Here is a 27,377-nt window from a genome sequence, read left to right as displayed (position 1 = left end):
ACTAATAAGGCTGTGGCTCCTATGCTGGCGTCTCTCGCTGTGTTTTAGAAGCGTGGAGTGGTGACTTTGCTATTAATTCCTCCATTTTGCCAATGACGTCAGGAGGGACGGATAACACAGAGGTAGGGGACGGAGGACATGGTGTTGTTTCCACAGTGAAGGCGGAGCAGAGCCGTGGGTGGTCGCAGGGGAGCAGCAGGGCAGCCCGGCCCAGAGCAGCCCAGGGGGAGAGGGGAGCAGGCAGGGCCGCCTCCAGTGGAAACCGTGGAGAGAGAAGAAGCAGCCGGCCCCTCAGGACCTTAGCTGGGCGTGTTCTGGTGGCTGCACAGATGCCTGGCAGTGAGTGGCCTTTTGCAGCCTCATGGTTGGTGAGTGTGAGCTGTGATATGACCTCACCCACTCCACCCACTGTCACCAGGAAGTGTCTGTGGTTCCCTAGTTTGTTGAATGCTGGATTAAGTGTCAGGCCGGTGCCCTAGGTTAGAAATCGCTGTTCCCCAACCTGCATTGGCTCTCCGTTGCTCTTTCGTGGTTCAGAGTGAGATGAGCTTGAGATCTGAAACCTCTTCTTGTATTATGAACCCCTTCTCAGATTAATATTTTGAATGCATAAAATACAATATGTAAGTGGACGAGGGGAAAACAATTATAGTGGAATACAATGATTAGAATGTAAAAATGCATGATTTCATAGCATTGGTACTTCTTTACTAATACATCGAATGATGAGGTCTGGCAGTGGGCCTACGAACTGCTGTCCTCTGGAAGCAGAGAAGAGAATAAGCAATACTTCTGCACCGACCATGGAAACATCTAGAGTTTTGGTTGGGGACAAAGTTTCAGCTGCTGAGATTTCTTTGCCTGCATTCAAAATGGGAGGGGGAGTGCATTTCAAAACCACGTTAGCGAGAGTGCACAAGTCCCTTTTTTCCACCCAATAGTCAGTTCCCACTTCGCAGCCCACTTGACCTACTGGCATCATCTGAGTTGGTAGACCCACCCTGCCTGCTTGGGACACTTGCTTGGCTTGGCTTCTGGCATGCCATGAGCCCTGGTTTCTCTCCCCTCATCAGCTGCTGCTTCGAGGCTCCTGGCTGGCTCCTGCTTATCTTCTTGACTCCCTAACCCTGGAGCACCCAGAGCTCACTCCTTGAGCCTCTCCTCTTCACACATCTCCTCTTCTCTTCCTCCCCCACTGCCCTCGAGGAAGACACGGAAGCACCTCTGTGCCTCGGTGAAATGAGGATAATGATAGAACTTGACCTCAGAGTTGTTAGGAAGATTAAGTGAATGCATAGCTGTGAAGGACTTCACCGGTGCTGGCACGTGGTAAACACATGCATGGTTTACTGAAAGAGACCTGTAATTTCCTAGGTCATTTCAGTCAGTCCTGCGGCTTGAATACGTCTGTGTATTGGTGATTCCCAACTTACATCCCTAGGCCTGTCCTCTCTTGGAATCCAGACGTTTGCGTCCAGCTGCCCATTCAGCCTGACCTTCGGGAGCTCAAACTTAAAAGACCAAGGCCGAACCCTTGGTTTCCCTTCACAAACCTGCTTCTTCCCTGGTCTTCCTCTCCCAGTGACCATGCCTCCAGGTGCTTGGGCCCTCAGTCATCCCTGGTGCCTCTCCTTCTTTCCTAACGTCCTCCCATCCATCTCTAAATCCTGGCATCTCTACCTTTAACTTAGATCCAGGATCGGACCACTTTTCACCAGCACCACTACAGTAGAACCCTGCCCGTTGTCTCTTCCACCTTCTCTGGGCGGTTAGCTAAGCAGCATAGAAAATGATCTGACTTCAGTTCATTTAAATCCAAGTCATGTCACTCCTGCTCAAAGCCCTTCAGTAGTTTTTCACTGAAAACCAAAATCCCCACCATGGCCTTCGAGGCCCTACAGGAGATGACTCACATCCCCTCACCATCTCTTCTCTTACAATCTCTTCCCCTTCAGCCCTCTCAGCGCGCTGCTCCAGCCCCGCCAGCTTCTTGCTGAGCAGCCTTTGTGCTTGCTGTTCCCTCTGCCTGGAATGCCCTTCCTCCAGGAAGCATTCATCCTTGGACTCTGCCTTTCTTCTGTTGCCTTAGCTGGCTTTATTTTTCTTTCTAGAACTTGTACAGATCTGAAATACATTCACTTGCGTAATTGTGCATTTTCTGCCTCCCAGCACTAGAAGGTGGGCGTTTTGACAGCGGGGGCTTGGTCTGTGTTTGGTGCTGCTTTTTCCAGTGCCTAGGATAGTGTCTGTCATGTAGCATCCATGTAGCGTCCATTGATCGGACGAATGAAAGGTGCTAGTCCTTTGGACCTTCTAAAAGTATTGGAGCATCAGAAGCCTCTTGTATAAACAAGACTTCACCCTTGTAAAGCAATTAGGGGATCCCAGCCAGTGCATAAAAAATAAAAAGTTGGAAATGTGTGACAGGCCTTAAGCATCCTCCCTAGAAAAGAAGAGGGACCAGCACCTCTTCCCCCTACATTCCAGCCCCACGTCCTCATCAGTCCAAGTATGGAAAAGAGGAAAAGATGTGTTTTGCTGGCTAACACTGATGAGGCACAGATACTGTGCAAGAAGACAAAAATGCAAAATGATTTTCGCATCAATGACTTGAACTTGCTTCCTAATGACCTCATATACACTCTCCAAAATCTTCAGAAGAGTAAAAGTGGGTATAAATCAACAAAGAATAGACACTTTTTATCTGATATTTAAAGAGGAAAAGATGGAAGGGAATAATATGAAGTGACATTAAATTCTGTATTCAAAACCACTGAAGTGGAGGACATATATTTTTTTAAATATGGAAAACTATTGGATGGATGCAGGTGTATTCTGAGCGTAAAAGATTTAAGTTCCAAAAATAATTGTATCAGATTTAGAGGCACATATGTTTCTTCATTATGATGCAGCTAATGGCCTTGGCCAAACCAATTCATGGCACGGTGACTATTTCTACATATAATATTTCTGCATATTGAACAAAGTAAAGCAAGCAAATCTAAAAGATGGGAAGAAATTCACTGGGTTTTGTTTGTTTTGCTATGGGCTTATGATCTAAGATTCATAAGCAGAAACATAAATAATAGAAGTACATATATATTTATAGTTTCCTCATACTTTCTAGGTTATTTTCTCTTTTCATCTCCTTCGCCCCCTGATCCCCAGATAATCCTTTGTATAAAGTTACGGTTTCCATAAATATGAACCAGTGAACTGGCTGCTAGCTCAGAATTCCCATGACTTTAGCCTGGAAGTTAAACATGTGAAAACTGTAAAATGATGCACTGTTAAAACTGGAGAGTCCCCCCACTCCTGAGTCCCACAGCACTGAGATAAGTACTTGAGTCACAACATAGAAATACCTACCTTCATTCATCATGGTTTCCAGGCATTAAAAAGATACACACCCAGGCAAAGAAATAAGAGAGCAAGTAATCAAAAGTGGTTCTGTCTCAGGTGTGGGTTCATGGTCATATTTAGTTTTATATTTTTGCATTGTTCTTTTTGCACAATGTAAAGTTCTACTTTGATAATCAAAAGAAGAAATCTTACATGTCTTTAAAAAAAAACAACAACAACAAAAACACACCTTCCCTAGTATAATAGGTCTCACCAATTAAGACGGACCAAACAGTACTTTGGAGCATTTTTGAACGGGTGACTTACCTCACAGTCTTTACGGTTAATGAGTCTCATCTTTCCTAAAACCACCTCCTACCTGGAATTACCTGCTTCCTCCCCAAGGTCCCCAGGGCATCTAGTATATTCCTCTATTATGTACTCATTCCATTATATGGTACTTGTTTACAGTTCTTTCTCCCTTGGGCTGTATAAAACTTCACGCTCCACTGTCTAGGTATTTTGGCAAATAGCACCCACTCAATAAATATTTTCTTTAAGTTGAACTTAATTGTTGCTGCATTGGTAACAGTAGGAGCAAAGAGTTAGACAATCTCATAGAATGCCTTGAAATCATATTCCAAACACTCATATTCCAAACACTCCTGGTGGCTTGAAATCAGGAAACACCTTCAGGGAAATTGATCAAGCTAGTCATAGCAGGACACCGTCAGTGGGCATGGTAGGAAAATGTCTTATTGCAGAACTGTTTCCGATACATAACCTCCTCTGGTTTGAACAAAGCTATGCCCACCCCTCCCCACTGACAGAAACAGCAGCCATGTCTGTGGTGTTACTTGGGTGTTTCAGATGAGTATAGATTTTCAGCTGCCTTCCCGAACACAATCCCTACCCAAGTCAAAGAGTTTCTCTATTCTGTTTCCCATCAGATGTTCTTTGAGAAAGAATATGGACAGGCAGGCACCGACAAATTTCCAAGAATTGTGGGAATGTACACTTACAGTTCTTAGAAATAGATCATGTGTAAGAAGAAACAATAAACTTTGATAACACCAGACACTTTTTTCAAGGGGGCCTAAGATACTGCAAAATATAATTGCTATTATGTAGCAAATGATTGTGAGCCTCTCCTGACCTATTGAACCAGACTGGCGCTCACAGGAAAGGAAAGTAAACCACCTTTCTGACAGGTGCGACCGTCCTAGGAGCGTGGCTTGCTCTCAGATGCTGGGGGACTTTAGGATGTGCCCAAGCCCTGAGCCAGTGGCCTGTGGGCTTGTTTGCTGATTTCTTTGCCTTGTATGTCTCGTTTCCTTGTATTTCTGTGCATTTAAATGGTAGATCACACATGATTTCACTGTGTGTGTGTTTTTTATCATCCGGGAAATCCACAGTGTATCCTAGGCTGGCTTCCCTAGGTACACACAATTTTCACAGGGCATACTCTAAGGTAGATACATTTTACCCTTTACAGACCTTGCCTTGCCGTGTTGGTAGTTGATTCTGCCACTAGATATCTGCTTGGTTAGAGTGCAGTACGGATTGAATCCAGCTATGAAATAACACCAGTGTAATCAAAGGCACTTAAAGGCCAAGAATTGCAAATCCACGAAACGCTTGCCAATTTGTGAAGCCTGGTGCATGCCGCTGCTTAGGCTCAAGGTCAATGGGCCAAGACTTGGAGCCGCCTGGCTCCCTCTCCTGTTTTCAGCTGCAGGGGTGCCCAGGACAACAGGTTCTTTGTTTCATTTCTTAGTTTTACAGGAATGAATGAAGGTCCCTGCCAGCGTTGGCTCCATATCTGTCCTTTTCAGCCTTCGAGAGGAAGTTCATAAGCAAAAAAAGCCACCAAATCTTTCTCCTCTTGTAAAAATGGCAGTGCCTCCTCCCCGGAGGCAGACACACATTTTTGTTCCCATTTCCGTGTTGTTCTCTCTTCCCAGTCCTCAGTAGATAGAACTTAAAAATCACCGAAGGTCCTAAAAGTTTTTCGCAAATGCCCTGCGACATGGTTTTAGAAATCTTTTTTAAGAAGTCCAGGCCTCCTCCCTCCGAAAGCAGAAGTCCTTAACCACACAGGAATAAAATCTGCAATGCGAACTATGTCAGTCATTTTCCTTTTGGAATTTAAGGGGACAAAAAAGGCCCCGAGGATTTAACATATCAACCCGTGTAAGTAGGTAGGTAAATTGCATAAGTCAGAGGAGTTGTCCCAAGCCCAGTTCTATCCCTTTCTAACATTTTCACCTCAAAAAGGAGATAGACGGATGGCCTGTACTATCTCTCACAACGTACGTAAATAGGCCATCATCCTTACAAGAATATCACCTGCCCAAGACTTCTGCCCATTGCTTTTCCCATCTTGGGTGGTGGGTAAGTTTCCTCAACTCACCGGTAATTTCTCAGCAATAAACTGAGAAACTAGCCATTGCCCCTTCTTTAGTCAGAATGAATTTTTACTTCCCTTCCTCTCCCAACTTAAATACTGCAGAGTAGGCGTGTAATTCAGCCTCACAGATTCTAAAGAACTGTTTTCATGATTGAATGTGATTAAGAAATCACTGGACATCAACTCCCAGGTATCTTTGAAATTGAAGGTTTTCTGGGAATTCCTTGTTTGCTATGTGTGTATATATGTGTTTAACAAAAATTAGAATTGGTCCCTGTGCCAGAAATTTTTATCAGATGGATCTCTTCAGTATGAGCTGTTTGTTTTTTTCCTCCGTCTCTCTACATAAGAGGCCTTTTCTGTTACTATATTTTCAGAAACCACTGATCACAGACCCATCACTTCTCTTCTCCCAGTCCTAGGAGGCCCTGGAGTTAGTCAGCTTCCACCAAGCCTGGCATCTTCGCCACTGCTTGGCATTTGGGCTGTGTTTGCTCGCTTCTTCCTATATACACAAGGATTTACTGCTCCAGGACTCCAACTTCTGTCTGGTCCTTAACTCTTAAGGTGCCTCTGCACTGGCCTCTTGTAGCTGGAGTCCTGAACCCTCCGCCGTACCACGTCCCGGGCTGCACCTTCCTGCCCTGGCAGCAGGTTGGGGCAGCGTCGTGTGAAAAGGCTTTGTTAGGCTGGGACACAGCTGAAGGCTCAGCACCAGCCGAACGAGGAAGGGAGGCCCCTGAGAGGCAAGATACGAGTGGAAATTTCAATGTAAAAATATCAGGAGAAGTAGTCTTTCATCCTTTTGTTTTTTCCCATCTGAGTGTTGAGGATGGCCAGCACCAGAGTATAGGTTGGGTCTAGATCTACCAAGGATGGAGATGGCTCCAGCCTCAAGGGCCTGCCAGGAGCCACCCTCAGAAAAGGTTGCCATTAAATTGACAAAACTAGCTCCAGAATTTTGTTTATAGAATAGTCTTTGTGTCCTAGAATGGAAACACATTGCCTTGCTTCGTGTTTATGGATTTCTAAAACTAGGAGACAATTAAAGAGACATTCTGGAAACTCTACTAAGCAGAATTTTTACTCGGAGTTCTCAAGATAGTCCAGGCTCTTAGAATCAGTTCTTTTCCGATTTCGTTCGTTTTAGTACCATATTCCCTTTTTTCCAACAAGAATCTATCTTTAGAGATGGGGAAACTGAGACTAAATGACATGTAGTAACAGATAAAGGCCTTACAGATATAAAGAAGCAACTGAGGCTTTGATTCAAGTCTGCCAACAGATGCTCTTTCCATCAACCATTGAAGATTATGAGGCTGATGGGGGACTAGAATTGGGGGTTGACTAGATGGAAACTATGACATGCCTTACAACAGTTAGCTTTCTTTTTGTAATCCTCATCTGAGGATATTTTTTTCAATTGCTTTTCTGAGAGAGCGGAAGGGAGGTACAGAGGGAGAGGGGGAGAGAGAGAAACATCGATGTAAGAGAGACACATTGACACCCACTGGTTGCCTCCCCGCTAGTCCCCATCTGTGGTGGGGAGTGAACCGCAACCTAGGTATGTGACCTTGATCGGGAATCAAACCTGAGGCCCTTCAGTGAGTGGGCTGACACTCTAACCACTGAGAAACACCAGCCAGGGCCAAAAGTTAGCATTGGCTGCTAAAGTGGCCCCCACCCCTTGTTGCTGGTGTGGTTCCCACTTCGGGTTTTTCCACACCTCACAGCTTTCCTGCCAATACTATTTACTCCTACCTTTTCCTGTGCTCAGCCAGCTGGTGTGATCCGTTCTTTGGTTGGAACCTAAATCTCATTGCCGATGTTGGAATAAGGTGTTTGGGGACCTTGAGTGGAGCACGTATCACCAATGCCCTGTGTCAGTGGGCTACAGTTACAGTTCTAGGCTCAAACCGAGCATTGACTTTTGTACACAAAGCCTCCCCTTGCTAGTTGACAGGATGTTGGAGAGGGGCTGTGCGTAAAGGAAATTCATGAGCAAAGAGGAAGGGGATGCTAAAAGTTTGGATTTGTTGTTTTGGAAGGATTTGGGTTGCTTTGTTTTCTCACCCCAGGCCTTAGGATGGCTCAAGGCGGAGGTGGGGTGGGGGGGAGGATGAAGGGGAGGGAGCTCTTGGTAGCTGAGGTGATTTTTGCCACCTATTTCCTGATAAACACAGAGACAAGAACCCTTTGTCTCCTGAGACTGAAACTGAGCAGCCAGGTGACTTTATTGTTGGGACCTGGTTGAGGCAAGGCCTGAATCGGAGGTTATGGGTGGGTGGGGGCAGGGGTGCAGAAAGAAGCTAAGGGAGACCCAGTGCCCACCATGTTTCTCATGGTCCACTGAGCTTCTCCCCTTCTTCACTCACAGGAACGAATCTGTTGTCTGCAGATCACCTCCTCCCCAGCCCCTGCTCATGTGCAGCAGTCATTTGATCAAAGCCTGCCCTGGCTAGGCCTGAATATAGCCAGGCTAGTGAGAGAGAGAAGCACATATCTAATCTAATAATAGACAAATATGCAAATTGACCGCACCTTCGCTACACCTAAGCCACGCCCATCAGCCAAGCCACGCCCACCAACCAATCAGGACGAGTATGCAAATTACCCCAACAAAGATGGCGGCTAATTTGCATATCAAGACAGTGTCGAAAGAAGCCAAGAGCTGCAAAGGGGAGTAAAGCTTCGAAGAAGCAAGCAAGCCAGGGGGGCGGGGGGAGGAGAAGGGAGGAGCGAAGTCAGGGCCGTGGGCGAAGGGAAACGAAGGTGGGCTGGAGGAGAAGGCGAGGCGGGCGGCAAGGGCGGAGCGGAGGTGGGGCCGGGGGCGAAGGGAAACGCGGGCAGGCTGGAGGAGAAGGCGGGGCCGGCGACAAGGGCGGGGCGGAGGCGGGGCCAGGGGTGAAGGGAAACGCGGGCGGGCTGGAGGAGAAGGCGGGGCTGGCGACAAGGGCGGAGCGGAGGCGGGGCGGGGGTGAAGGGAAACGCGGGCGGGCTGGAGGAGAAGGCGGGGCCGGCGACAAGGGCGGGGCGGAGGCGGGGCGGGGGTGAAGGGAAACGCGGGCGGGCTGGAGGAGAAGGCGGGGCGGGCGACAAGGGCGGGGCGGAGGCAGGGCCGGGGGCGAAGGGATACGCAGGCGGGCTAGAGGAGAAGGCGAGGCGGGCAACAAGGGAGGAGCAGAGGCGGGGCTGGGGGCGAAGGGAAAAGCAGGCGGGCTGGAGGAGAAGGCGAGGCGGGCGGCAAGGGAGGAACGGAGGCGGGGTAGAGTGCAGCAGGAAATCCTATTGCAGGATTTTTCCTGCAACAGGAAAGCTAGTATATATATAATGCCTCATAAAATGGGGTGAGTGCCCCAGAGGTGTCTACAAAATGGGTAAAGGAATTACCTGTGCCTAAAGTTCACTTGCAGCTACAGGAGACAGGGGAGGAGACAGGATCTGAGCTTGCTTTTGGCAGGTAGGTTAGGGGCCAGTTATAGCAATGGGCCCTCAAGAACAGCTCAAACACAGGAAAGAGGGGCTGAGCAATGGCATACAGATACATTTTTCAGGGTGATCTTCCCCCTGGAATCTAAGAGGGAGGTTTGTAAACATTAATACAGGAAAAATATTATGTTCTAATCCAAATTATCTTATCCCAAATTTCCTCTGTTGTGTTACAATTTTTTTTTTACTCATACAGCATCTTTACTGTTAATTGCCTATTTCTTTAAACTGACTCACCATCTACATTTATTTTAAAAAGTAAATTTAGGCCCGGCCAGTGTGGCACAGTGGTTGAGCATCTACCTATGAACCAGGAGGTCACGGTTCAATTCCCAGTCAGGGCACATGCCCCACTTGTGGGCTCGATCCCCAGTGTGGGGCGTGCAGGAGGCAGCCGATCAATGATTCTCTCTCATCATGGATGTTTCTATCTCTCTCTCTCTCCCTCCCTCTCCTTTCCTCTCTGAAATCAATAAAAGTATATTTTAAAAAATAAATAAATAAAAAGTAAATTTAATAAGCCAGTCATGAAAAGACAAACACTGTATGATTCCTCTTATATAAGGTTCTTAGAGTAGTCAAAATCATAGAGATGGAAACTGGAATGGTGGTTGCCTGGAATAGGAGGAGGAGGGAATACAGAGTTATCTATAATAATAAAAGGGTAACATGCTAATTAGACCAGATGTCCTTCCGGACAAAGCCGGGGCTGAGAGGGAAGCCCAGGTCCCAGGTGCCAGAGGGAAGCCGGTGCCGTCAGCCAGGGGAAATGAAGGCCTACTCTTGCATGAATTTTGTACATCGGGCCCCTAGTTGTTTAATAAGATTAAAGTTTCAGTTTTGCAAGAGGGAACAGATCTGGAGATGAATGGCTGTGATGGCTGTATAATAATAGGATTATGTGTGGTACCCCCGAACTGTATACTTAAAATGATTAAGGTGGAAAATTAGGAGGGAAAGTAAATTTAATATCTGCACCATACACTACCAATACAAGTAACTATTAAAATAAGTCCTAGACATTCAAATAAAAACTATGCTCTCATGTACTGCCTAGGTATATGCAACACTCTCTGAGAAATGTTGTCAATTTTTAACAGCATCGAGAAGTTATAAAATATTAGAATTAATCTACAAAGTTTATTCACCTTGTAGCAGGACTGCAGCTCTTTCTGTTAGGGAGACAGGCAATGTGATGAAACTTAGCCATAATTAGGTCCTAGGCAAAAGCAACTTGGAACCCTGGGCTCCGCTTTTGTTGTTTATTTTTGTTTTGTTTTGTTTTATTGATGCAGTTAACATCCTATTTTACTTTTTTTTTTTTTTAATATACTTTTATTGATTTCAGAGAGGAAAGGAGAGGGAGGGAGAGAGACAATAATTAGCCCCATCATTTGTCTTGATTCATTCTATGCTGTTTATTAGGCATTTACTGTGTAAACAAGGGGAAAACTATTGGTCTGGTAGGCCAGCTGGGGACCTTCAGGGAACCAGCCCTCAGGCTGAGGAGCACTGAGTCTTCCCTAAGGGTTATCAGGGACACTTTGCTGGAAATCCAGGTACAGCCTGGGAAGGTAAGACTCGGGTGGCGCCTGCCACTCATTCCTTCAGATTCCAAATCCAAGGCAGCCCTGTGGATTACTCCTCAGTCCTGCATCCAGCACTGGGATTGGCCTGGCAGGAGCTGGCGGCACAAGCAGGGATGCCCTCCCAAGAAGAGAATTCCCTTCCACACCTTTGTAAAGTCTGATATTGGAGACCAAGGTTGGTGCCAGGACCAGGCATGGGCAGCAGGGAGGAGACAAGGACCAGGCCAAGTGCATTTTAGGAGGTTGTGATATGCTGCCCTCCACCCAGTTCTGCTGACTCAGTCAGCCAGCCGTCTCCAGGTGACTCAATTTACAGAGCCCATTAACTCCGCAAGTAGGAACAAAACAGAATAAGAAGGCTGTTCACAGATGTACCAAATTCCAGGGCAGATGGGATCGTGTTTGTGCTAAGTACCCACACTCGCACATGCACACACAGAGGGATCCCGAGAAGCGTGGCACGAGGTTTCGGGGAGCATTACTTGATCAGAGGCCCCTTCCACCTGATTTGGTTCCAAGAGGACTTGCCATTCATTCTGTGAGAGGTTTCCAGAAGTTGTTCATTAACTGTACCAATCTCTTTAGTTGAACTATGATCAGACAGTCTGCTATAGACAGGAACATTCTTAGTAGGCAGTCTGCTGTAGACAGGAAAATTCTTAGTACACTTTAAATATTTAAATGAAACCAGTCGTATCCTTCAAAAATAATCAAGCACATCTTATCATGGCTGTGGATACAAATTGCCCATTTAAAATATATAATTGTTCAGCTTAAGGAAGGTGTGTTTTTAACTCACATGGAGAAGGTGTGTTTTTAACTCACATGGAGAAGGTTTGCCCTACTCGTCCGTCCTGGTGTCCTAACGTTGAGCACAGAGCCATCCAGAGCCCTGTGCCAGTGCTGAGACCCTATACATGGATGTATATCAGCCTTGTTGATAGTGAGGACTTGGCATTTTGCTTTATATCTTAGTTCTCTTAAACTTTATTTTGGCTATTCACCAAGAGAGGATTTTTATATTCTTAAACATATGATCTACATATTATATTCTTACATAGAAAATATGTTGACTCTATTTATTACATCAGTGTTTTTTCCACAGAAACAACCTGATATCAAAGTATTATGTGTTTGATGTATCGCTTTGTCAATTGTCATTAATTTGAAAAACCACACTGGGCAGAAGAGTCAAAGTCTACCCCTGCTGTGTTGTTTGGGATGGAGCCTGGGGAGAGGGGGTGGTGTACTGAGAGGTGCAAGGGAGCTTCCTGAGTACCTGGCCATGAGAAGCTGCGTTGGTAGATTCCGCCATCCTCTGGAATTCTGTTTTAGGGCAAGAGAGAGCATCGTTTAGAAATGGCTGCAAGTTACTGGTTTCTCTGAGATGAATCCGATTCTGTGAAACTTACTAAAACTAGGCCTAGTGGCTTCCTGCCTGTCCTACTGTTACTGGAAAGGGGACCTGGCCCTGAGTGGGGCTGCCTAGGGCTAGCTGGTAGTGTGTGGGTTCTTGACTTCGTGCAGGAAAGACTTCACAGCACAAGTCCAGGTGACTATGAGGGAACGTTTATTCAAGCTGGGGATAGTGAAACAGGGAAGGGCTTAGCATAGAAGAAGCAACACTATGGGCTGGGCTGCTGTAGCTCACTGGGAAGTCAGAGGAAAGGGGGCCTTGGAGACAGGTTCAGGGGGTTAGCCTGGGACGAGCTGCTGCTGCCCATTGCTCCCCTGGTTGCAAGTCTCATGGGGATCCTTAGAGTTTAGGAGGAAGTTCGTGCCAGAGAAAGGAAAGGCATGGGCATGCTCTAGAACAGCGGTCGCCAACCGGTGGTCCGCGGACCACTGATGGTCCGTGAGGTCTGAAAGGTTGGCAGCCACTGGTTTAAGGAAACCTTTGGAGCAACTGTCACCAACCGGTGGTCTGCAGATCACTGAGGTCCATGAGATCCAAAAAGTTGGTGACGGCTTCGAGAGAGCCAGAGCTAGCATCCTTTGTCTTGAGGGCTTTATCTCTATCTCACAGGTGGGAATTTTTAGGGGAGATCTCAGGACAGGGTGTCAGCAGAATATTCATCCATTTTCCAGGTGTGCCCTTTCAGGGTCAAGATCTCTACCAGGGCTGGAGTCATTAGACATTGCAGTTGGTCCTAGCATTGTCCACCTGGTTTTGCTGCTTTTCTGGGCCTGGACTGAAATGCAACTAAGGCCTAGATGTGATCTACACGAGGTGACCTTCTGTATCTGGTGGTAAATTGCTCGGGCAGTTTGTTCAGCTAGCTGTCTCCGTTTCCCCATGCTACTTGCCAAGGAATTTCCCTTGCTTTTTACCATCCTGCCTCACTGCATTAGAATGCACTTTCTGCAGTCACTTCTTCTTGCACCTGCCTGGGCTGCCTGCTAACACCTGCCCCTGGAAATGAAGGGAATGCAGCCTTAACCTGGGTGTGACCAGAAGGTAGCTGGTGCTGGCAAGCGCTGCCCCTGAGTGGGTGTAATAGCTTCAGAGACATGAGGCCTGGCTTGTTTGAAATGGGGGCAGAGATAGTGTCGAGTTTTCTAGTGTTTGTTCTCCGCCCCCAGAGCCACCTTACATCTGTGGGGCATTCTATGGCTTGCCGAGTATTTTTACACGTAGGTGTGTGTCTCACTAAATTCATACTTGAGCTTCATCGCCCCATGAATGCAGACCTAGACACTTGGAAACAGTATTATTTTGAGAAATTTCGAACATTCTTAAATGTTCCTGAAAAGTTGCATGAATAGTACTGCTGTTCATTTAAATTCACCAGTTGTTGAAATTTTGCCACGTTTTCTTTACCTTTATACTTTTACCTTTAAAGACAGAAACATCAATGATGAGAAAATCATTGATCGGCTGCCTGCTGCACGCCCCACACTGGGGACTGAGCCCGCAACCCAGGCATGTGCCCTTGGCCGGAATCGAACTTGGGACCCTTCAGTCCGCAGGCCGATGCTCTATCCACGAAGCCAAACCAGCTAGGGTACCTTTTTTTTTTTTTTTTTTTTTTGAGGGAGTGAGGGGGCTGAGCTTTTGCCACTTACTTTCCAACGTTTTTACACTTTGCCCCTAAGTTCTTCAGTATGCATCTCTTAAGAACAAGAACCATATTAAAATGATCACACTCAGGAAAATAAACATCAATGTCATATTACCTATTATACACACTTATTCAAATATCCCTAAATGTCCTTTATAACTGTTCGTTATTCTTATGCCATGTGATCAGTTCTGTGCCCACTATATCATTAGTAATCATGTCTCTTTATTCTCCTTTTATCTACAGTCAGCCTTTTTAAAAAATGATATTGACATTTTGAAGCGTTCAGGCCAGTGGTTTTGCAGAAAGAGCGTGAAGTTGGATTGGTCTGATCCTCTTGCATAGATTCAGCTCAAACACATTTTGGGGCAAGAAAACTATCCAGGTGATATTATAGGTGATATTATAGCCTCTGTTACCAGGCTGCACCAGGGCCAAATGCTCAGTAGTCGCCAGCCTAGAGAAAACTTCAAGGTGAATTTATGAGAAGGAACTTGATCATGCAACCTATCCGGCAAGGACACACCAGGGATGGTTCCCAGAGCAGTGTGTCCCTGAACAGCATCGAGCCCATCTTTATTAGGGGAAATCGTGCATAAACACAAGGTGGACTTTGTCATTGTGTGGGAAGGTGGGGACATGCCAGCCCAATCAGTCAGGAAACGTGGCTGCGCATACAGAGTATGTTCAAAACTGGCAGAAAATCTCTGCCCCTGGGTGGATATTTTAGTGTTATGAAGGAAGTTCATGAGGAAGTCACTGGAGGGTCCTTCAGGCTGCTCCATTCACCGCCTGGTCCCGCAAAACTTCCTGGGCTTGGTTCTGAAAAACAGTTCTGCCGGCCATCAACATCAGGGATTGCATGGGCATGGATAAACATCTCACTAAGCTAAGCCCTGGCTGGTTTGGCTCAATGGATAGAGCATCCGCCTGCGGACTGAAGGGTCCCAGGTTCGGTTCCAGTCAAGGGCACATGCCTGGGTTGAAGGCTTGATCCCCAGTTGGGGGTGTGTGGGAGGCAGCCAATCAATAATTCTCTCTCATGATTGATGTTTCTATCTCTCTCTCCCTTTCCTTCCTCTCTGAAATCAATAAAAATATATTAATAAATAAATAAATAAATGAATAAATAAAAATAAACATCTCACTAAGCCTTGGGCTTTCTGTGAGACTTTCAGCAAATTACACAAATCTTACAAATTTTAGAGTAATCTAAGTGGGGTCACAGGTTAATCGTGGCTGAGTTATAAACTCTAAACGAAGGTCAGTCTCTGCTAGGCTCCATGTCCAGCTTTGGCTACACCTCAGAGCATCGCGCGTGTGGCATTTCTGGAGGCTGATCCGTTGGTTCAGATGGTGTCTGCCAGGTTTCTCCATTGTCAGGGTCCCCTTTCCTCTTCATGATAAGCAGTCTCTGGGGTGACATTTTAAGATGGTGAATGATCTGTTCCCTAACACCTTTCAGCTACTCATGTGAGCATCCACTCATGATTCACGCTTGCATCAGTTCTACCTGGTGGTAGGGTTACCACTTTCAGATTAGAAAGACGAAGCTCAGAAAGAGGTGGGTCTCTCAGGAGGCCTTCCCACTGTGAGTACGTCATCATGCAATCTCTTAGGTTAGATCACATTGTTTAATCTTTTATAAGCCACTCGTTCTTTGCCCTCCCTTATATTTATTTGCGAGCAGACATCTGTCTTAGGGATTACAAATTTCTATTAATCTCATCAGCTTCTGTTTTAGGTGGAGTTCCCTAAACGCAGAGCCTGAGGCAGGGAGGGATTCCTGTGCTGTGATCTATTGAGGGAGGCTCAGGAGCAGTGTGTGCAGGACCGAGGGATACAGGGTGGAACGGGAGGAAACCAGGCAGAGAATTGGGGCCCGCTCACGTCTAGCCTCAGCCTTTGCACAGGGAGCTCTGAAGTGTGAATAGCACCCCAGAGTTGTCCTCCCCGTAGGCTAGAAGACCACTCCTCTACACCCGGTGTCATTAGCAGTTCATCCGCTCCCAGGGGAGAGGATAACTTCCCAGGTATGTTCAAGAAAAGGGGGCAGCAGGGGCGTGGGTGCCCGATCTGGTACAGGGGGACTGGGCAGGGCACCATCAGCATTCACTACAGGTTCAGCATTTCCTTCATTAGTTCTTTCCTGAAGGTTGTCCTTTAGGCTGGCTGACAAAAGCCAATTTGTTCTGTAATAATAGGCCATAAACATCAAAGAATAGCTAGCTGAATAAAGGCATTGGCTTAGTCATTGGCAAAGGCAAGGTCTAATTTATGGTTGCTCCTTTATGAGGCCCCATGAATCTTATTTACCAGCTCCCTGTTGAGGCCCCGGCTTTTTAGGCTGAGGTCAGTTGTCAGAACAAAGTTTTTAGCTTCTTGAAACAACTGAGGTGTCAAGGGATGTATCCTCCTCAGGAAGGAAGGCTGTCAACATGTTTACTCTCGGCGCACCTGGGTGTCAGGGTTGCTGTTTAGAGATTGCAGAATTTGGTCTTGGTAAAATATCGCCAACTCCAGATAGCAGGAATAAAATGTTATTTTAATTGGGTTGTGAGTTCTTTCAATGTCGTGTAACTGCCCCCCCCCCCTCAAAAACACACACACACGCACAAAAACCTAATTGGATCTGTGTTCCAGTGCACATTTTGCACTTAGGTCTCAAGCAAGTGCTCCTCAGGCTGGCAACATCACCCAGATCTTGGTGGAAATGCAGAGTCCCAGGCCCACCCCAACCCTGCAGGATTAGCATATACGGGGCTGAAACCAGGAATCTGTGGTTTAACAAACCCCAGGTGATGCTAATGTAGGTTCAAGGGCTGGTCCAAAGCAGTGGTTGTGAACTTGGCTGCGTGTCAGGATTGTCTGGGGAACTTTAAAAAATTCTGATGCTTGCGTCCTACCCCATGTGTCTGATTTATTTGATCTGGGTGAAGTATGGCCATCAAAAAATGTTTAAGCTCCCCAGGCAATTTTCATAATAGACAGCCAGAGTTGAGAATTGCCGGTCTAAAGTCTCCTCTTACCTTATGTGAAAGGAATTTTAACACCAGATTCATTTTGAAGTGTTCGTTCTTATTAGCTGCAAAGATTCACTTCAAAATACCCAGAGGCCCTGGAATGTCATATGCACAATGAGAAATTGCCCTTTCCTGTCAGATTCTCCCATCTGGAAACATGTAGCAGAGGTAAAGGGAAACATTCACATATTTGAGAGAAAACTAAATGGAACTCTTGACATGAGTCTTTAGAGATGTAGAAAGTCAAGAAGGTGTAGGGGAGAAGTTAGGATGGGATTTCTGGCCAGCCCACAGGCTATCCATTATGGGTTGTTACCCAAAGGAGACCCAAAAATGATCACCTTGGATGGGCTTCTTCCATATTCAGTCTACCTTCCTCGGAGTGGAGAGGTCCACATGGAAATAGCACACCTCCTACCCGCAGGCTCCCTTACATTTGGAACCATCACTCATCTTTTTCAGTGTTGAGGTCTTCACCCAGGCTACCCACTTGGAGTTGGGGGTGGGAGGGAGGTTAGACAGTTCAAGTCTGTGTGTAGTCCAACCTGATCTTGGCCCTTCAGACATGATGTTCCTGCTGGCTGCTCCAGGACAGGAGTTGATGACCAGCTCATTGAGAGCCAGGGAAAGGGAGAGTTCTGAGTGTGGGAGAGGGGAAGAGACCCCCGAGCTGACCAGACTTGGCTCGAAATTTCCAGCTTCTCTCTCTTAACTGAGCCATGTCCTTGAGCAAGTCACTCAATCAGTCTGAGCCTCCCAGTCCTCTCTTTTTAAACTGGGATCCTTGTATCTTCCTTTCAGGGCTGTTGAGAGGAGTAAATGAGAAAGTGTTTGCAAAGGGCCTGGCCGGGGGTAGACACCACATAGATACAAGCTATCCTGTGTTCATGATCTTACTCGTTACCGCAGAGCTGGGTGAACACCGGACCACTTGAATTTCTAGTTCTGCCGTCTCATGGCTGTTTATAACTCAGGGCAGCTTGATAACTTCTTGGGCCTCAGTTTCCTCATTTGTAAAATGGGGACTAAATACTCAATAACAGGATTAATGTTGGGGCCAAAGGCAGCCATGGAAGTCAGTGTGATTTTTTTTTTTTATTGAGCTTTCACTCGTATAACATACAATTCAAAATTTAATGTGTACGATTCAGTGGTTTTCAGTATATTCACACATCTCATTCCAGAATATTTTCATTTCATCAAAAGGAAACTCCTTACTCATTTGCAATCACTACCCATCCTGCACCCCTTCACAGTCCCAGGCAACCACTAATCTTTCTGTCAGTATATATTTGTCTACCTAGATATTTTATATACATGGAAACATGGAATATTAGGCCTTTTGTGTCTAAGGTTTTTCCTTCAGCATGATGTCTTCAAGATTCATCCATGTTGTAGCATGGATCAGTACTTTATTCATAAAAGGATGAATGAATATTATGCTGAAAAAAAGTATGGCTACTAGTATACCATATTTTATTTATTCATTCATTACCTGATAGAAATTTGGGCTATTTCCACTTTATGGTGATTATGAATAATGTCAATATAATTTTATGAATAGCATAGCAACATACCACGTAAGGTTTCATTATAAATAATACTAGGGGCCCAGTACATGAATTCGTGCACCTTGAAAGGAACTGTGGGCCGTGAGGCTGCCGTAGACACAGGGGCAAGTCTCGGCCCCTCCTCCGCGCCCTGACCCAACCCCTCCTGCTGTGGCCCCTGGTCTCCTGTCTGCCAGCAGCCCAGCTCCCACCACCGCTGTCACTCCCACACACTGACGGCGCCCGCCCTGCTCGCACCCGCCCACAGTGCAGAGCGATTGGGGCTGGCACCAGCAGTGGGTGTGAGAGGCGGCTGCTGGCCCTGATCACCCCTCAGGAGCAGGGGGAGGTGGAGAAGCCCTGAGGGGCAATCAGGGCTGGCAGCCACCACTTGCGCCCGCTGACGGCACCAAATGATTAGGGCTGGTGCTGGGTGCCGGCAGCATGTGCGAGTGGGGCCAGCGCCAGCAGCAGGTGCAAGCACAGGGCGGGACTGCAGCGCACGGGAGCAAAGAATTTTCAGTAACCACCAGAGGCTCGCCTCGATGACAGCGCCAACGGCGCCCCGCCTTGGTCTGTGGCCTCCCACTCACCTGCTCCACCATCCCATCGCAGCCGACGCCCACCATGTTCCGTGAACACCCCCTGGTGGTCAGCACGCGTCATAGCGACCAGTTGTTCGGTTGTTCCACTGTTCGGTCTATTTGCATATTAGGGTTTTATATAATTAGATTAGTAATAAAATTCCTACCTCTGTGAAAAGAAATGCAATGCAATTCATTTGGACACAAAATGAGTGTGCGTGCATGTGAATGGTTTATTTTTGCTTAGAGCATGCCATGGTCATTCTTATGATATCGTCTCTTGAGCTTTAGGACGTCATGGTTCCCATATAGAATTTAGTACTTAGGGGTCTGTGCCCAAAAAAAGAAATGCTTTATGCCAGAAGATAGACTAAACAGCATTTAGGATGTTTAGAATCTTTACAAAACTGGGTTAGAAATAGAAGGTCTGTTGAGTGTTGTTGAGTATGCCATTTAATATCGGGGCTACGGAGTGAAATATAACCTGGTGTTTGCCCTCAGGCTTCCATTCTGGAGGGGAAGACAAGTAGGTGGTGATGACAAGATGGGGTATGTGCTACGACAGGCCTCACCTCTGAGGTTGCAGAACTGTGTCTGTGTTAGGGAAGTTGTGCCGCAGCCATTTGACCCCTGCCGACTCTCTCTTTCCTAGCATGGTAAGACACAAGGACGACGGCTGTTCCCAGGAAAAAGATGTGAAGACCTGTCCCCGGGACTCTGGCTATGACAGCCTCTCCAGCAGGCTCAGCATTTTGGACCGGCTTCTCCACACCCACTCCATATGGCTGCAGCTGAATCTGAGTGAGGAGGAGGCAGCAGAAGTCCTACAGTCCCAGCCTCCGGGGGTAAGACTCAGAACCTCAAGGAAACAGGTTGAGGCAGGCAGCGCTGCTACATCCTTAAAGACAAAAAGACTTGGAGTTCTGGAAAATTCTTTGCAGCCTGTAGGGAATACGGTTCCCGATGTGTACCTGGGTTGCAGTGCAGGGAAATTCCGGTGGCAGCTCACAGAGCCCTTCACAATGTGTCTTTCTCTCTCCATCTGCTCAGTTACCCCCAGGAAGTGCAGGACTCAGCAGGACAGCAGGGCACCTCAGTCATGAGGAGGGGCTGCTGCTCAGAGGCCCTGGGCCTGACTTCTTGAGACCAGACATTTAGGAAGAGCCTGGTTGCGGGGAGGGGTTAGTTGTCCCTGTTGTTTTACTTTCATTCTGCATCTGGGAACCCTACCCGGGCCCAACCATCTAACTTGGGACTTAACCTTCAAAGGTTCATTGTCCATAGACTTGTCTGCTCTGGCTGATGATGGTGAATTTTCTTGGGCTTTCTCAGTGGCTTTGCACATGAATCAAAGTCCGGTTCAGTTTGTTCACCTATTCCCTACTCAAGTCCCGTCTCATCTTAATGAAGACCAGGCCACAACTCTATAGAACTTCCTTAAAAAAAAGTTATTCAGTGATGGCTATATCGTTTGCTATCCAGTGTGGTAGCCACTTGCCCCATGTGGCTATTTAAATTTATATTTATTAAATGAAATTCAATTAAAAATTCAGTTCCTCGGTTCCACTAGCCACACTTGAAGTGCTCACTAACCACAGGAAGCTACCATATAGGATGGTGCAGAATATAGAACATTTCCATCATCACAGAAAGTTCTACTGGGCAGTGCTTGTATGCAATGCCTACTTCCAAAGGAAAGAATGACCACAATAAATCCTAGATAAAATAAGACTTGACACAACACCTGGCAAGAGGGAGACATTCAGAAGTAGGTGGAAAGACAAGGATAAAACCCCATCAGTAACTGGCTGAGGAATGTTGTAACAATTGGGCAGGAAAATAAACTTTTGTGTTTCCTTTCAGCCAGAGCCTGTCTGTTACCACTTTCTGATTTATAAGTGAGTCTTTGTTTCTCATCGGACAGAAGGCAGACAGGACTAAGCACTCTGTTGGAACGTGCTCAGGATGTCAGGCGCGGCATTTGATCATCTCTGCAGAGAGTTCCTTGGCCAGCACCCTGGGTTGCTGCCTCTGGTTTTGGTCTGTGTGATCCAGGCCCCCTTCTGTGGGGCCCCCAGTTGCTGGAGGTTGTGTTGTCTGCTCCTGCTTGTCTGCCAAAATGTTTGAAGAAGGCGGTGGCCCTGTTGCTAGGTAGCAATTCCCCTTCTGGTGTCAGGCACGTCCATTCCTGCTGAGACCTTGTGGGGAACCAGTCAGGCAGGGTGTTGTCTCTAGCCACCTACCTGGTCCCTGGCCAGGGCCCGCCTGATGAGATGGGCAGGGTGAGGGCAGGCGCAACATGGATCAGGAGAGGCCAGATGCGCTGGAAGAAGCTAGAATGCTGAAGAGCAGGAGAAGCAGGTGGGAGAGGGAGATTTGAAAGGCTAGCCATGGTGGCATGGGTCCTTGGGGTGCCCCACCATCCTTGACAACGGCAGACTGTTTCTGTAAAGGGCCAGAGTGTAAGTATTTTTGGCTTTGTGGGCCATACAGTCTCTGTCACAACCGCTCAAGTCCGCCTTGTAATGCAGATGCAGCCATAGACAATATTTAAATGACTGAGCAAATATTTAAATCCATTTGGTCTGCTGGCCAGACTTCGCTGATCCCTGATCTCAGGTTACAGAGACTCAGGAAATAGGCCTAGAGGTTGTGCTCTCCCTGCCTCCAAGGCTCCCAGAGATCCCCACCTGCCTAAGGGACTATGACTTCTTTTCCACTCACCAACAGCTGCCTCTCACAGTATTTAGGAAACATCTGCTTCAATTTTAGAGTGTCCTAAAGACCTGGACTCCCAGAACTGGCTTCTAGGTAAATTCCATGGCTACCTCCTGGTGGGTGCTAGAAGGAAAGAGAGAACTATTTCACTCCTTACCAAACACCCCATTCCCATAACTTCCCCTTCAACGCCCCCCGCACCCCCAAAATGTTTCTTAAAAGCCATTGACTGGACATACAGACCAAAGTGAAGATTACGTGGAAACTATAAAGAATGGTAGGGGAACGGAGAGCACAGTGTTCAAATGCAGAGGAAGAAGAGAAGGGGTTAAGGAAACATCAGTGTAGGATCCCTGGAGAAGGGGCATGTGCTGCAGAAGGGAACCAGGCTCTGCCAGGCCACCAGTGCACACTCCAGGGAGCACCCTTTTATTTTTAGTCTAGGTAATGGTGCCCCCCCGTCCTCTCGATTTTGAATTATGCAGAGCACAGCCTGAAAAGGAGTAGATGCATGCTTGCCTCTGCAGTGACGGAGGCCAGAAAGGTGTCCTGAGACATCAGTACGGGTTAAAGCATGTGCCTGAGGACATTAGGACCTGGAGGGAGCTATGGAAAGTGAAGTGAGTCGGGAGTCAATGGACCATAAGCTGTGGTGTTGGCCATGATGAACTTCAGAGCACACCTGCCCACCTTCCAATGGAGCCGTCATAGCTGGGCTCCAGTGGATGGTTGCCATGCCTGGTCTTGCCATGTCATCCCATTTTCCAAGAGAAGGTAGACATTCAGATTTTAATGTGAAAAACAAAACACAAAACTCCTGTCTTTTCATTGTTGACAACAAATTCAAATCTCTGCCGCAAATATACCCGTGAGCCAAATTAGTCAATGAACTCCCCATTCATCACCCGTATTGTTGCCCTGTTGCCTGTGTTTAGAATCTAGGTTTCATCACCCAAGATACCCATATGAAGACCAAGCCAGAGAATGTGTCCCCTGAAAACAATCACCAAACTGAAAATGCTCGGCAGACTCAGGGAGCTCTTACCTCCTGGGGAAGGTTCTGTTGACGGGAGAGTGGAATTCTGTGGAAGTCAGCTATTAAGGAATTCCATGGAAATCAGTTATCAAGGAATGCTTCATAACCTATGGCATGCTTGCTGCTGATCCCACCTTTCTTAGGGAGCAGAGTGTCCTGCATTGAGCCTTGCAGTTAAGCTATAAAGGGGGGCTCTATTTGTGGGTGTTGGAGGTATGGAAAATCATATGCCCAGGTTCCAACCTTCTAGATATTTCCTAAGCTTGAATTTTTTTCCTCCTAGATTTTCCTGGTTCGTAAATCCACCAAAATGCAGAAGAAAGTCCTCTCCCTTCGCCTGCCCTGTGAATTTGGAGCTCCACTCAAGGAATTTGCCATAAAGGAAAGCACATACAGTAAGTGGTCACTGGATGGTTGGGTCCTGGTGGGCATGAGGGCCTCAAGCCTCTCAAGCAAGTGGAAAGAGCCTGTGCTTTGAGACAGACAGTCATGGGTCTGAGTCCTGGCATTGCCGTTGGTTCACTGAATGACTGGGTGGGTAACGTACCCCAGGAACCTCAGTTTTCTTATCTGTATAGTGGGCTGATAGTAACCTCAGAAAGTTGTTAACAGTTCAGTTAAACAACCTACGTGCAAAGTGTGCAGCCTACTGCTTGGCATATGGCAGAGGCTCAATAGAGTATGGCTTCCTCACCCGCTTCCCCCTTAAGCACAGGATGGATTTGGTGCCCAGGTTTGCTGATGACTAAGCTTCAGGGCAGGCTGTCTTTTTATAGGATCAAATACTGAAACATGTGTCTGCACATCTTTGTGAATAATCCTTGAGCAGACATTTCCCTCCAGGCAATCGCTGTTCACTTTTCTGTGAAATGCAGCGAATCAGAGGCAGAATCCATCCCTTAGGAAAAATTAACTAAGTTTTGAGGGGAGAGTGGTGTGCAGTAGCATTGGTATTTCTTCCATGGTCCCTGGAAATGTGAAGTATCAGGGGTCCAAGTTTCAAATTTAAAAGGGAACATAGAGTTCCCAGGTGCTGCCAGACTCCAAGAAGGAGCGGAAGAGAGGTCTGCACCCCAAAGGGAAGGGCTGCGTTGAAATCGCAGGTCAGCAGGCTGAAGTGTGAAGGCAGGAGGAGCACGTGGGGAGGCCTGTGGACTGTTCCAATAGTGAGGCTGAGACCAGGATTCTCACTCCTCAGTTTTGACCCCAGTCTCTGCATCGGAAGAACCTGAAGTTACCACGGTCCATTTAAGGGCAGGTCTGGGATTCTCCTCAGACCGACCTTCATCGTCTCACCAAGCCAAGTGGCCTTTACCTGAGTCTGGAGGAGACATTTGCAACAGAAACGAAACTTCCCAACCTCTGTGTGATCGGCCTCAAGTTCAGCAAGGCCCTGCAATGTTTTTCCTCCAGGGCTCACAAGGTCACTGGTGCCAGGGAAAAACGTCCACGTGCAGGCACAGGAGCAGTCATTAAACCTGGTGAATGATTAATAGTTTATTTACATGAGGAGATAATCAGAAGATAGATTTCAAACCTCCCCTTTTAAAGATAATGAATTAAACACTAGGTGAACAAGGCAATGCTGAATTGGCTTTTGGAAGCCTGCCAGCCAAGAACTTGTTTTCAAATATCTTCTAATATTAACCATGGTAAGTTAGTCTGGAAACCCCTTTAGTGGCTTTCTTGATGTTCATCTGAGGTCCCTTCCAGCTAAAAGTTTTCCTCTCTTTTGTCAAGACCTCTGTCACTTCCTTATTCCTTTCAAGGGGACTTAACGTGGTTGAAAGAGTTATTTATGCACAAAGCATTGAGGTGGCCATAACTAGTGAACACAGGCCTTGGTCCCACTGTGATGGCCCCTCCCAGGTCCTATTTTCTCCTGGAATTGAGGTGGATTGGAAGAGGAAGGACTTGTTATAAAAACAGATACCTGTTTTGTCACAACATTTAGAAAATGTGGTTTAATAATAAATACCACCTTATTTTTGTATAGATTGTTTTCACATAAATTACTCCATTTTTTAAAATTTCAGTTCCCACTACTACCCTTCTGGGAGACAATGAAAGTACTACTGTTGTGTGCCGAGCCAGCTCAGCCAGGTTTGGTGAGCCTGAGAGGGAGCGGTGAAGGATTGAGAAAAGACAGACAAGAGAATGAAAGCTGGGTTCTCGGTGGGACGCTGTCCTCTCTGATGGAGAGCTAGCGACAGCGCCACAGCCTGTAAGCCGAGTCTTTATTTTATAGCCATGTTCCACGAGACAAAGTAAGGGCGTGGTCAAGATGTTTACAATGTTCCAATCTACTCAATTACATGCACCTGAACTCTATCAAGCCCACATCACTCAGACACGTGGGACCACGTGTTCGGACCATAGGTTCAAGCTCACAACTATAGCTGTTGGCTATAATTTGCTGGGAGGGCTCTGCCCTCCAGACTGGGACTTGCACGTGGCAATGAGAGGACTGTGCCCTCTCATTAGTCTGAGGCTTGAACCTGTCCAAACACTGTAGCCGCTTTCCACACTATTGTCCATTTTATAGATGAGAAAACGAAGGCTCAGAGATGTTAACCTACCCCAAATGGTTCCCTCTTATTTAACTCACTAAGTTGTGGTGAGAGTGTGTGTTTCTGTGGGTCTCTCTGTTGTGGTATATGTGTGGAGGCATAGGTGTGTTTTGGCTGCCACATAAATACTAAATAAGCAAAATAATACAATACAAGCAAATAATAGGCAAAATAAATGAGGATATGGAGTGTTATAAAAGGAAGAAAACCTCATTTGATTGAGGAAATGAGAAATCTTCCCAAAGCTAAGGATGTCTGGAATGTTTTGGGAAGAATGACTGCATGAGTGGTACCCCAGCCAACATGGTGGGAGGAGTGGTTGGCAAATACATGAACATTTGAAGTCCAACCACAGGCTGTCCCATCATTCGGAAGACGTACAAATGGCCCACTATCTTGCCAGACATCTCCTTTCCGTTAGGAATCTTGTGCACTTGGTGGTGGTGGTGGTGGGTGGGGGCGCTCTGTGTAAATGGGTTTTAGAATTTTTCATACTGAATTTAAACAAAAGCTGACTCCTGGAGATCTTGTGTTGTCCTCCAAGCTTTGTGCTCCCTCTGCCTTGTGTCTTTACCAGAGGTGGCCTGTGTTGGCAAAGAGGAATGTAACCCAGGAGGTCCACCTCAGGAGGGTCAAGGGCAGTGAGGGCCTTGGTATTCCCCAAGCCCTGTCATATGCTGATGGCCTCTCTCTCCAGCCAGACTGGCCCCTTGACCCTGCCCAACTTTGTGTTCTGAACTTTAAAAAAAAAAAAGAGAGAGAGAGTTGTGCAATTGGAGCATGTGCTGGACTGTTTACCAGGATTGGAGCCTGTGCTCCGAGTGAGTCAGGGGCTGCGTTTCCAGGCCATCCACTCCGCACTGGCCTGTTTCCGGCTGGCGTGCACCCTCCTCACAGCTGGTTCTGATAAGCCGCACAGTAGTTGTTTGAGAGCGCTGGGCGCTGGGATGGTCCCGTACACGCAGCAGGCAGCAGTGCAGGGGCGGCCTTTCTTTCCCAGAACATGCTCAGGGACACTCAGCTGGTTTCCCAAATCTCTCTTTTCCAGCCTTTTCCCTGGAAGGCTCAGGAATCAGCTTTGCGGATTTATTCCGGCTCATTGCTTTCTACTGCATCAGCAGGTAAGGCCTCTTCTCTTATAATTTTCAACACCTGCTGGGTATGCAATATAATTGGCCCAAGTTTCTTGATTCAAACAGGGCAGAGGGATCTGTCAGGCTTACACCTATTAGATGTCACTGGAAGGATTAGCCACTGGAATAAAATGGTCACCAAGCCCACTGTGCCAGGCCTAAGACCCAAATGATGGCTCTGGCTCCCCCAGATGTGAAATCTCATTCATTAGTATGATTATGTTCCCAAGCTGCTCCCATGGCTCCTTTTATGGAGACCCATCAAGCAGGGGAAACACACTCATGCATGTACACGCACATGCACACATACACATACATGCACACACAGAGAGAAAGGGACCAGTGATGCAAACCAGTCACACTGAAAGGTCCTTGATGACTTTTCTAAAAACTCTTCAAGGAGTGCAGTTCATTCTAAAAACGTGGGTTCCTTAAACCAGCCTACACACTGTGCATCACCATCCTTCAGGGCCACTGGGTGCTCACGTCCTTTTCCTTATTAAAGCGACGGTGTCAGTCGACATGAAGTTAAGCCAAACACCACAAGGTTAACAAGTGTCAGGAGGGTGGGAGTTGTGCAAGACCTTTTTTTCTTTACTTTCTAGCCATAACAGCTTTTCAAATCAAGTGCTTTTCCAGCGATACAGAACCCTAGCTCTTTATCTGCAGAGACTATTGCCCCTCTGAGCTCAGTTGGCCTCCTGTGCTTTCCTGTGTCTGTTGCAGCTGGAAGAGTGGTGATGGGCATGCATTACTTACTCATGGTTGTTTTCAAAGATCACTTCTCTCAGCCTCTCTGAGGCCGAGAAGCTTACTTAGGATTGGCTTATTTTATGTGAATTTAAGGGTCAGGCTATTTCTCGGAGACTGA

General features: G+C 46.9%; 1 protein-coding gene across 5 annotated transcripts in view; it reads left to right on the top strand.

Annotated features, from left to right (window-relative positions):
- The window catches only part of RIN2 (Ras and Rab interactor 2), a 216,870-nt gene that overhangs the window by 155,323 nt on the left and 34,170 nt on the right, over positions 1-27,377 (top strand). For all 5 annotated transcript variants that reach the window (XM_054723638.1, XM_028144929.2, XM_028144930.2 and 2 more), the window contains 3 exons: positions 19,702-19,894; positions 23,087-23,198; positions 26,422-26,494. In XM_054723638.1, coding sequence (XP_054579613.1) covers positions 19,702-19,894; positions 23,087-23,198; positions 26,422-26,494 — 378 coding nt within the window. The remainder of the gene's footprint in view (positions 1-19,701; positions 19,895-23,086; positions 23,199-26,421; positions 26,495-27,377) is intronic.

This window comes from Eptesicus fuscus, chromosome 12, assembly GCF_027574615.1.
Source record: "Eptesicus fuscus isolate TK198812 chromosome 12, DD_ASM_mEF_20220401, whole genome shotgun sequence".
Taxonomy (NCBI): Eukaryota; Metazoa; Chordata; class Mammalia; order Chiroptera; family Vespertilionidae; genus Eptesicus; species Eptesicus fuscus.
Note: the sequence above shows the minus strand (reverse complement) of the source record. Positions and strands in the feature narration are given on the sequence as shown.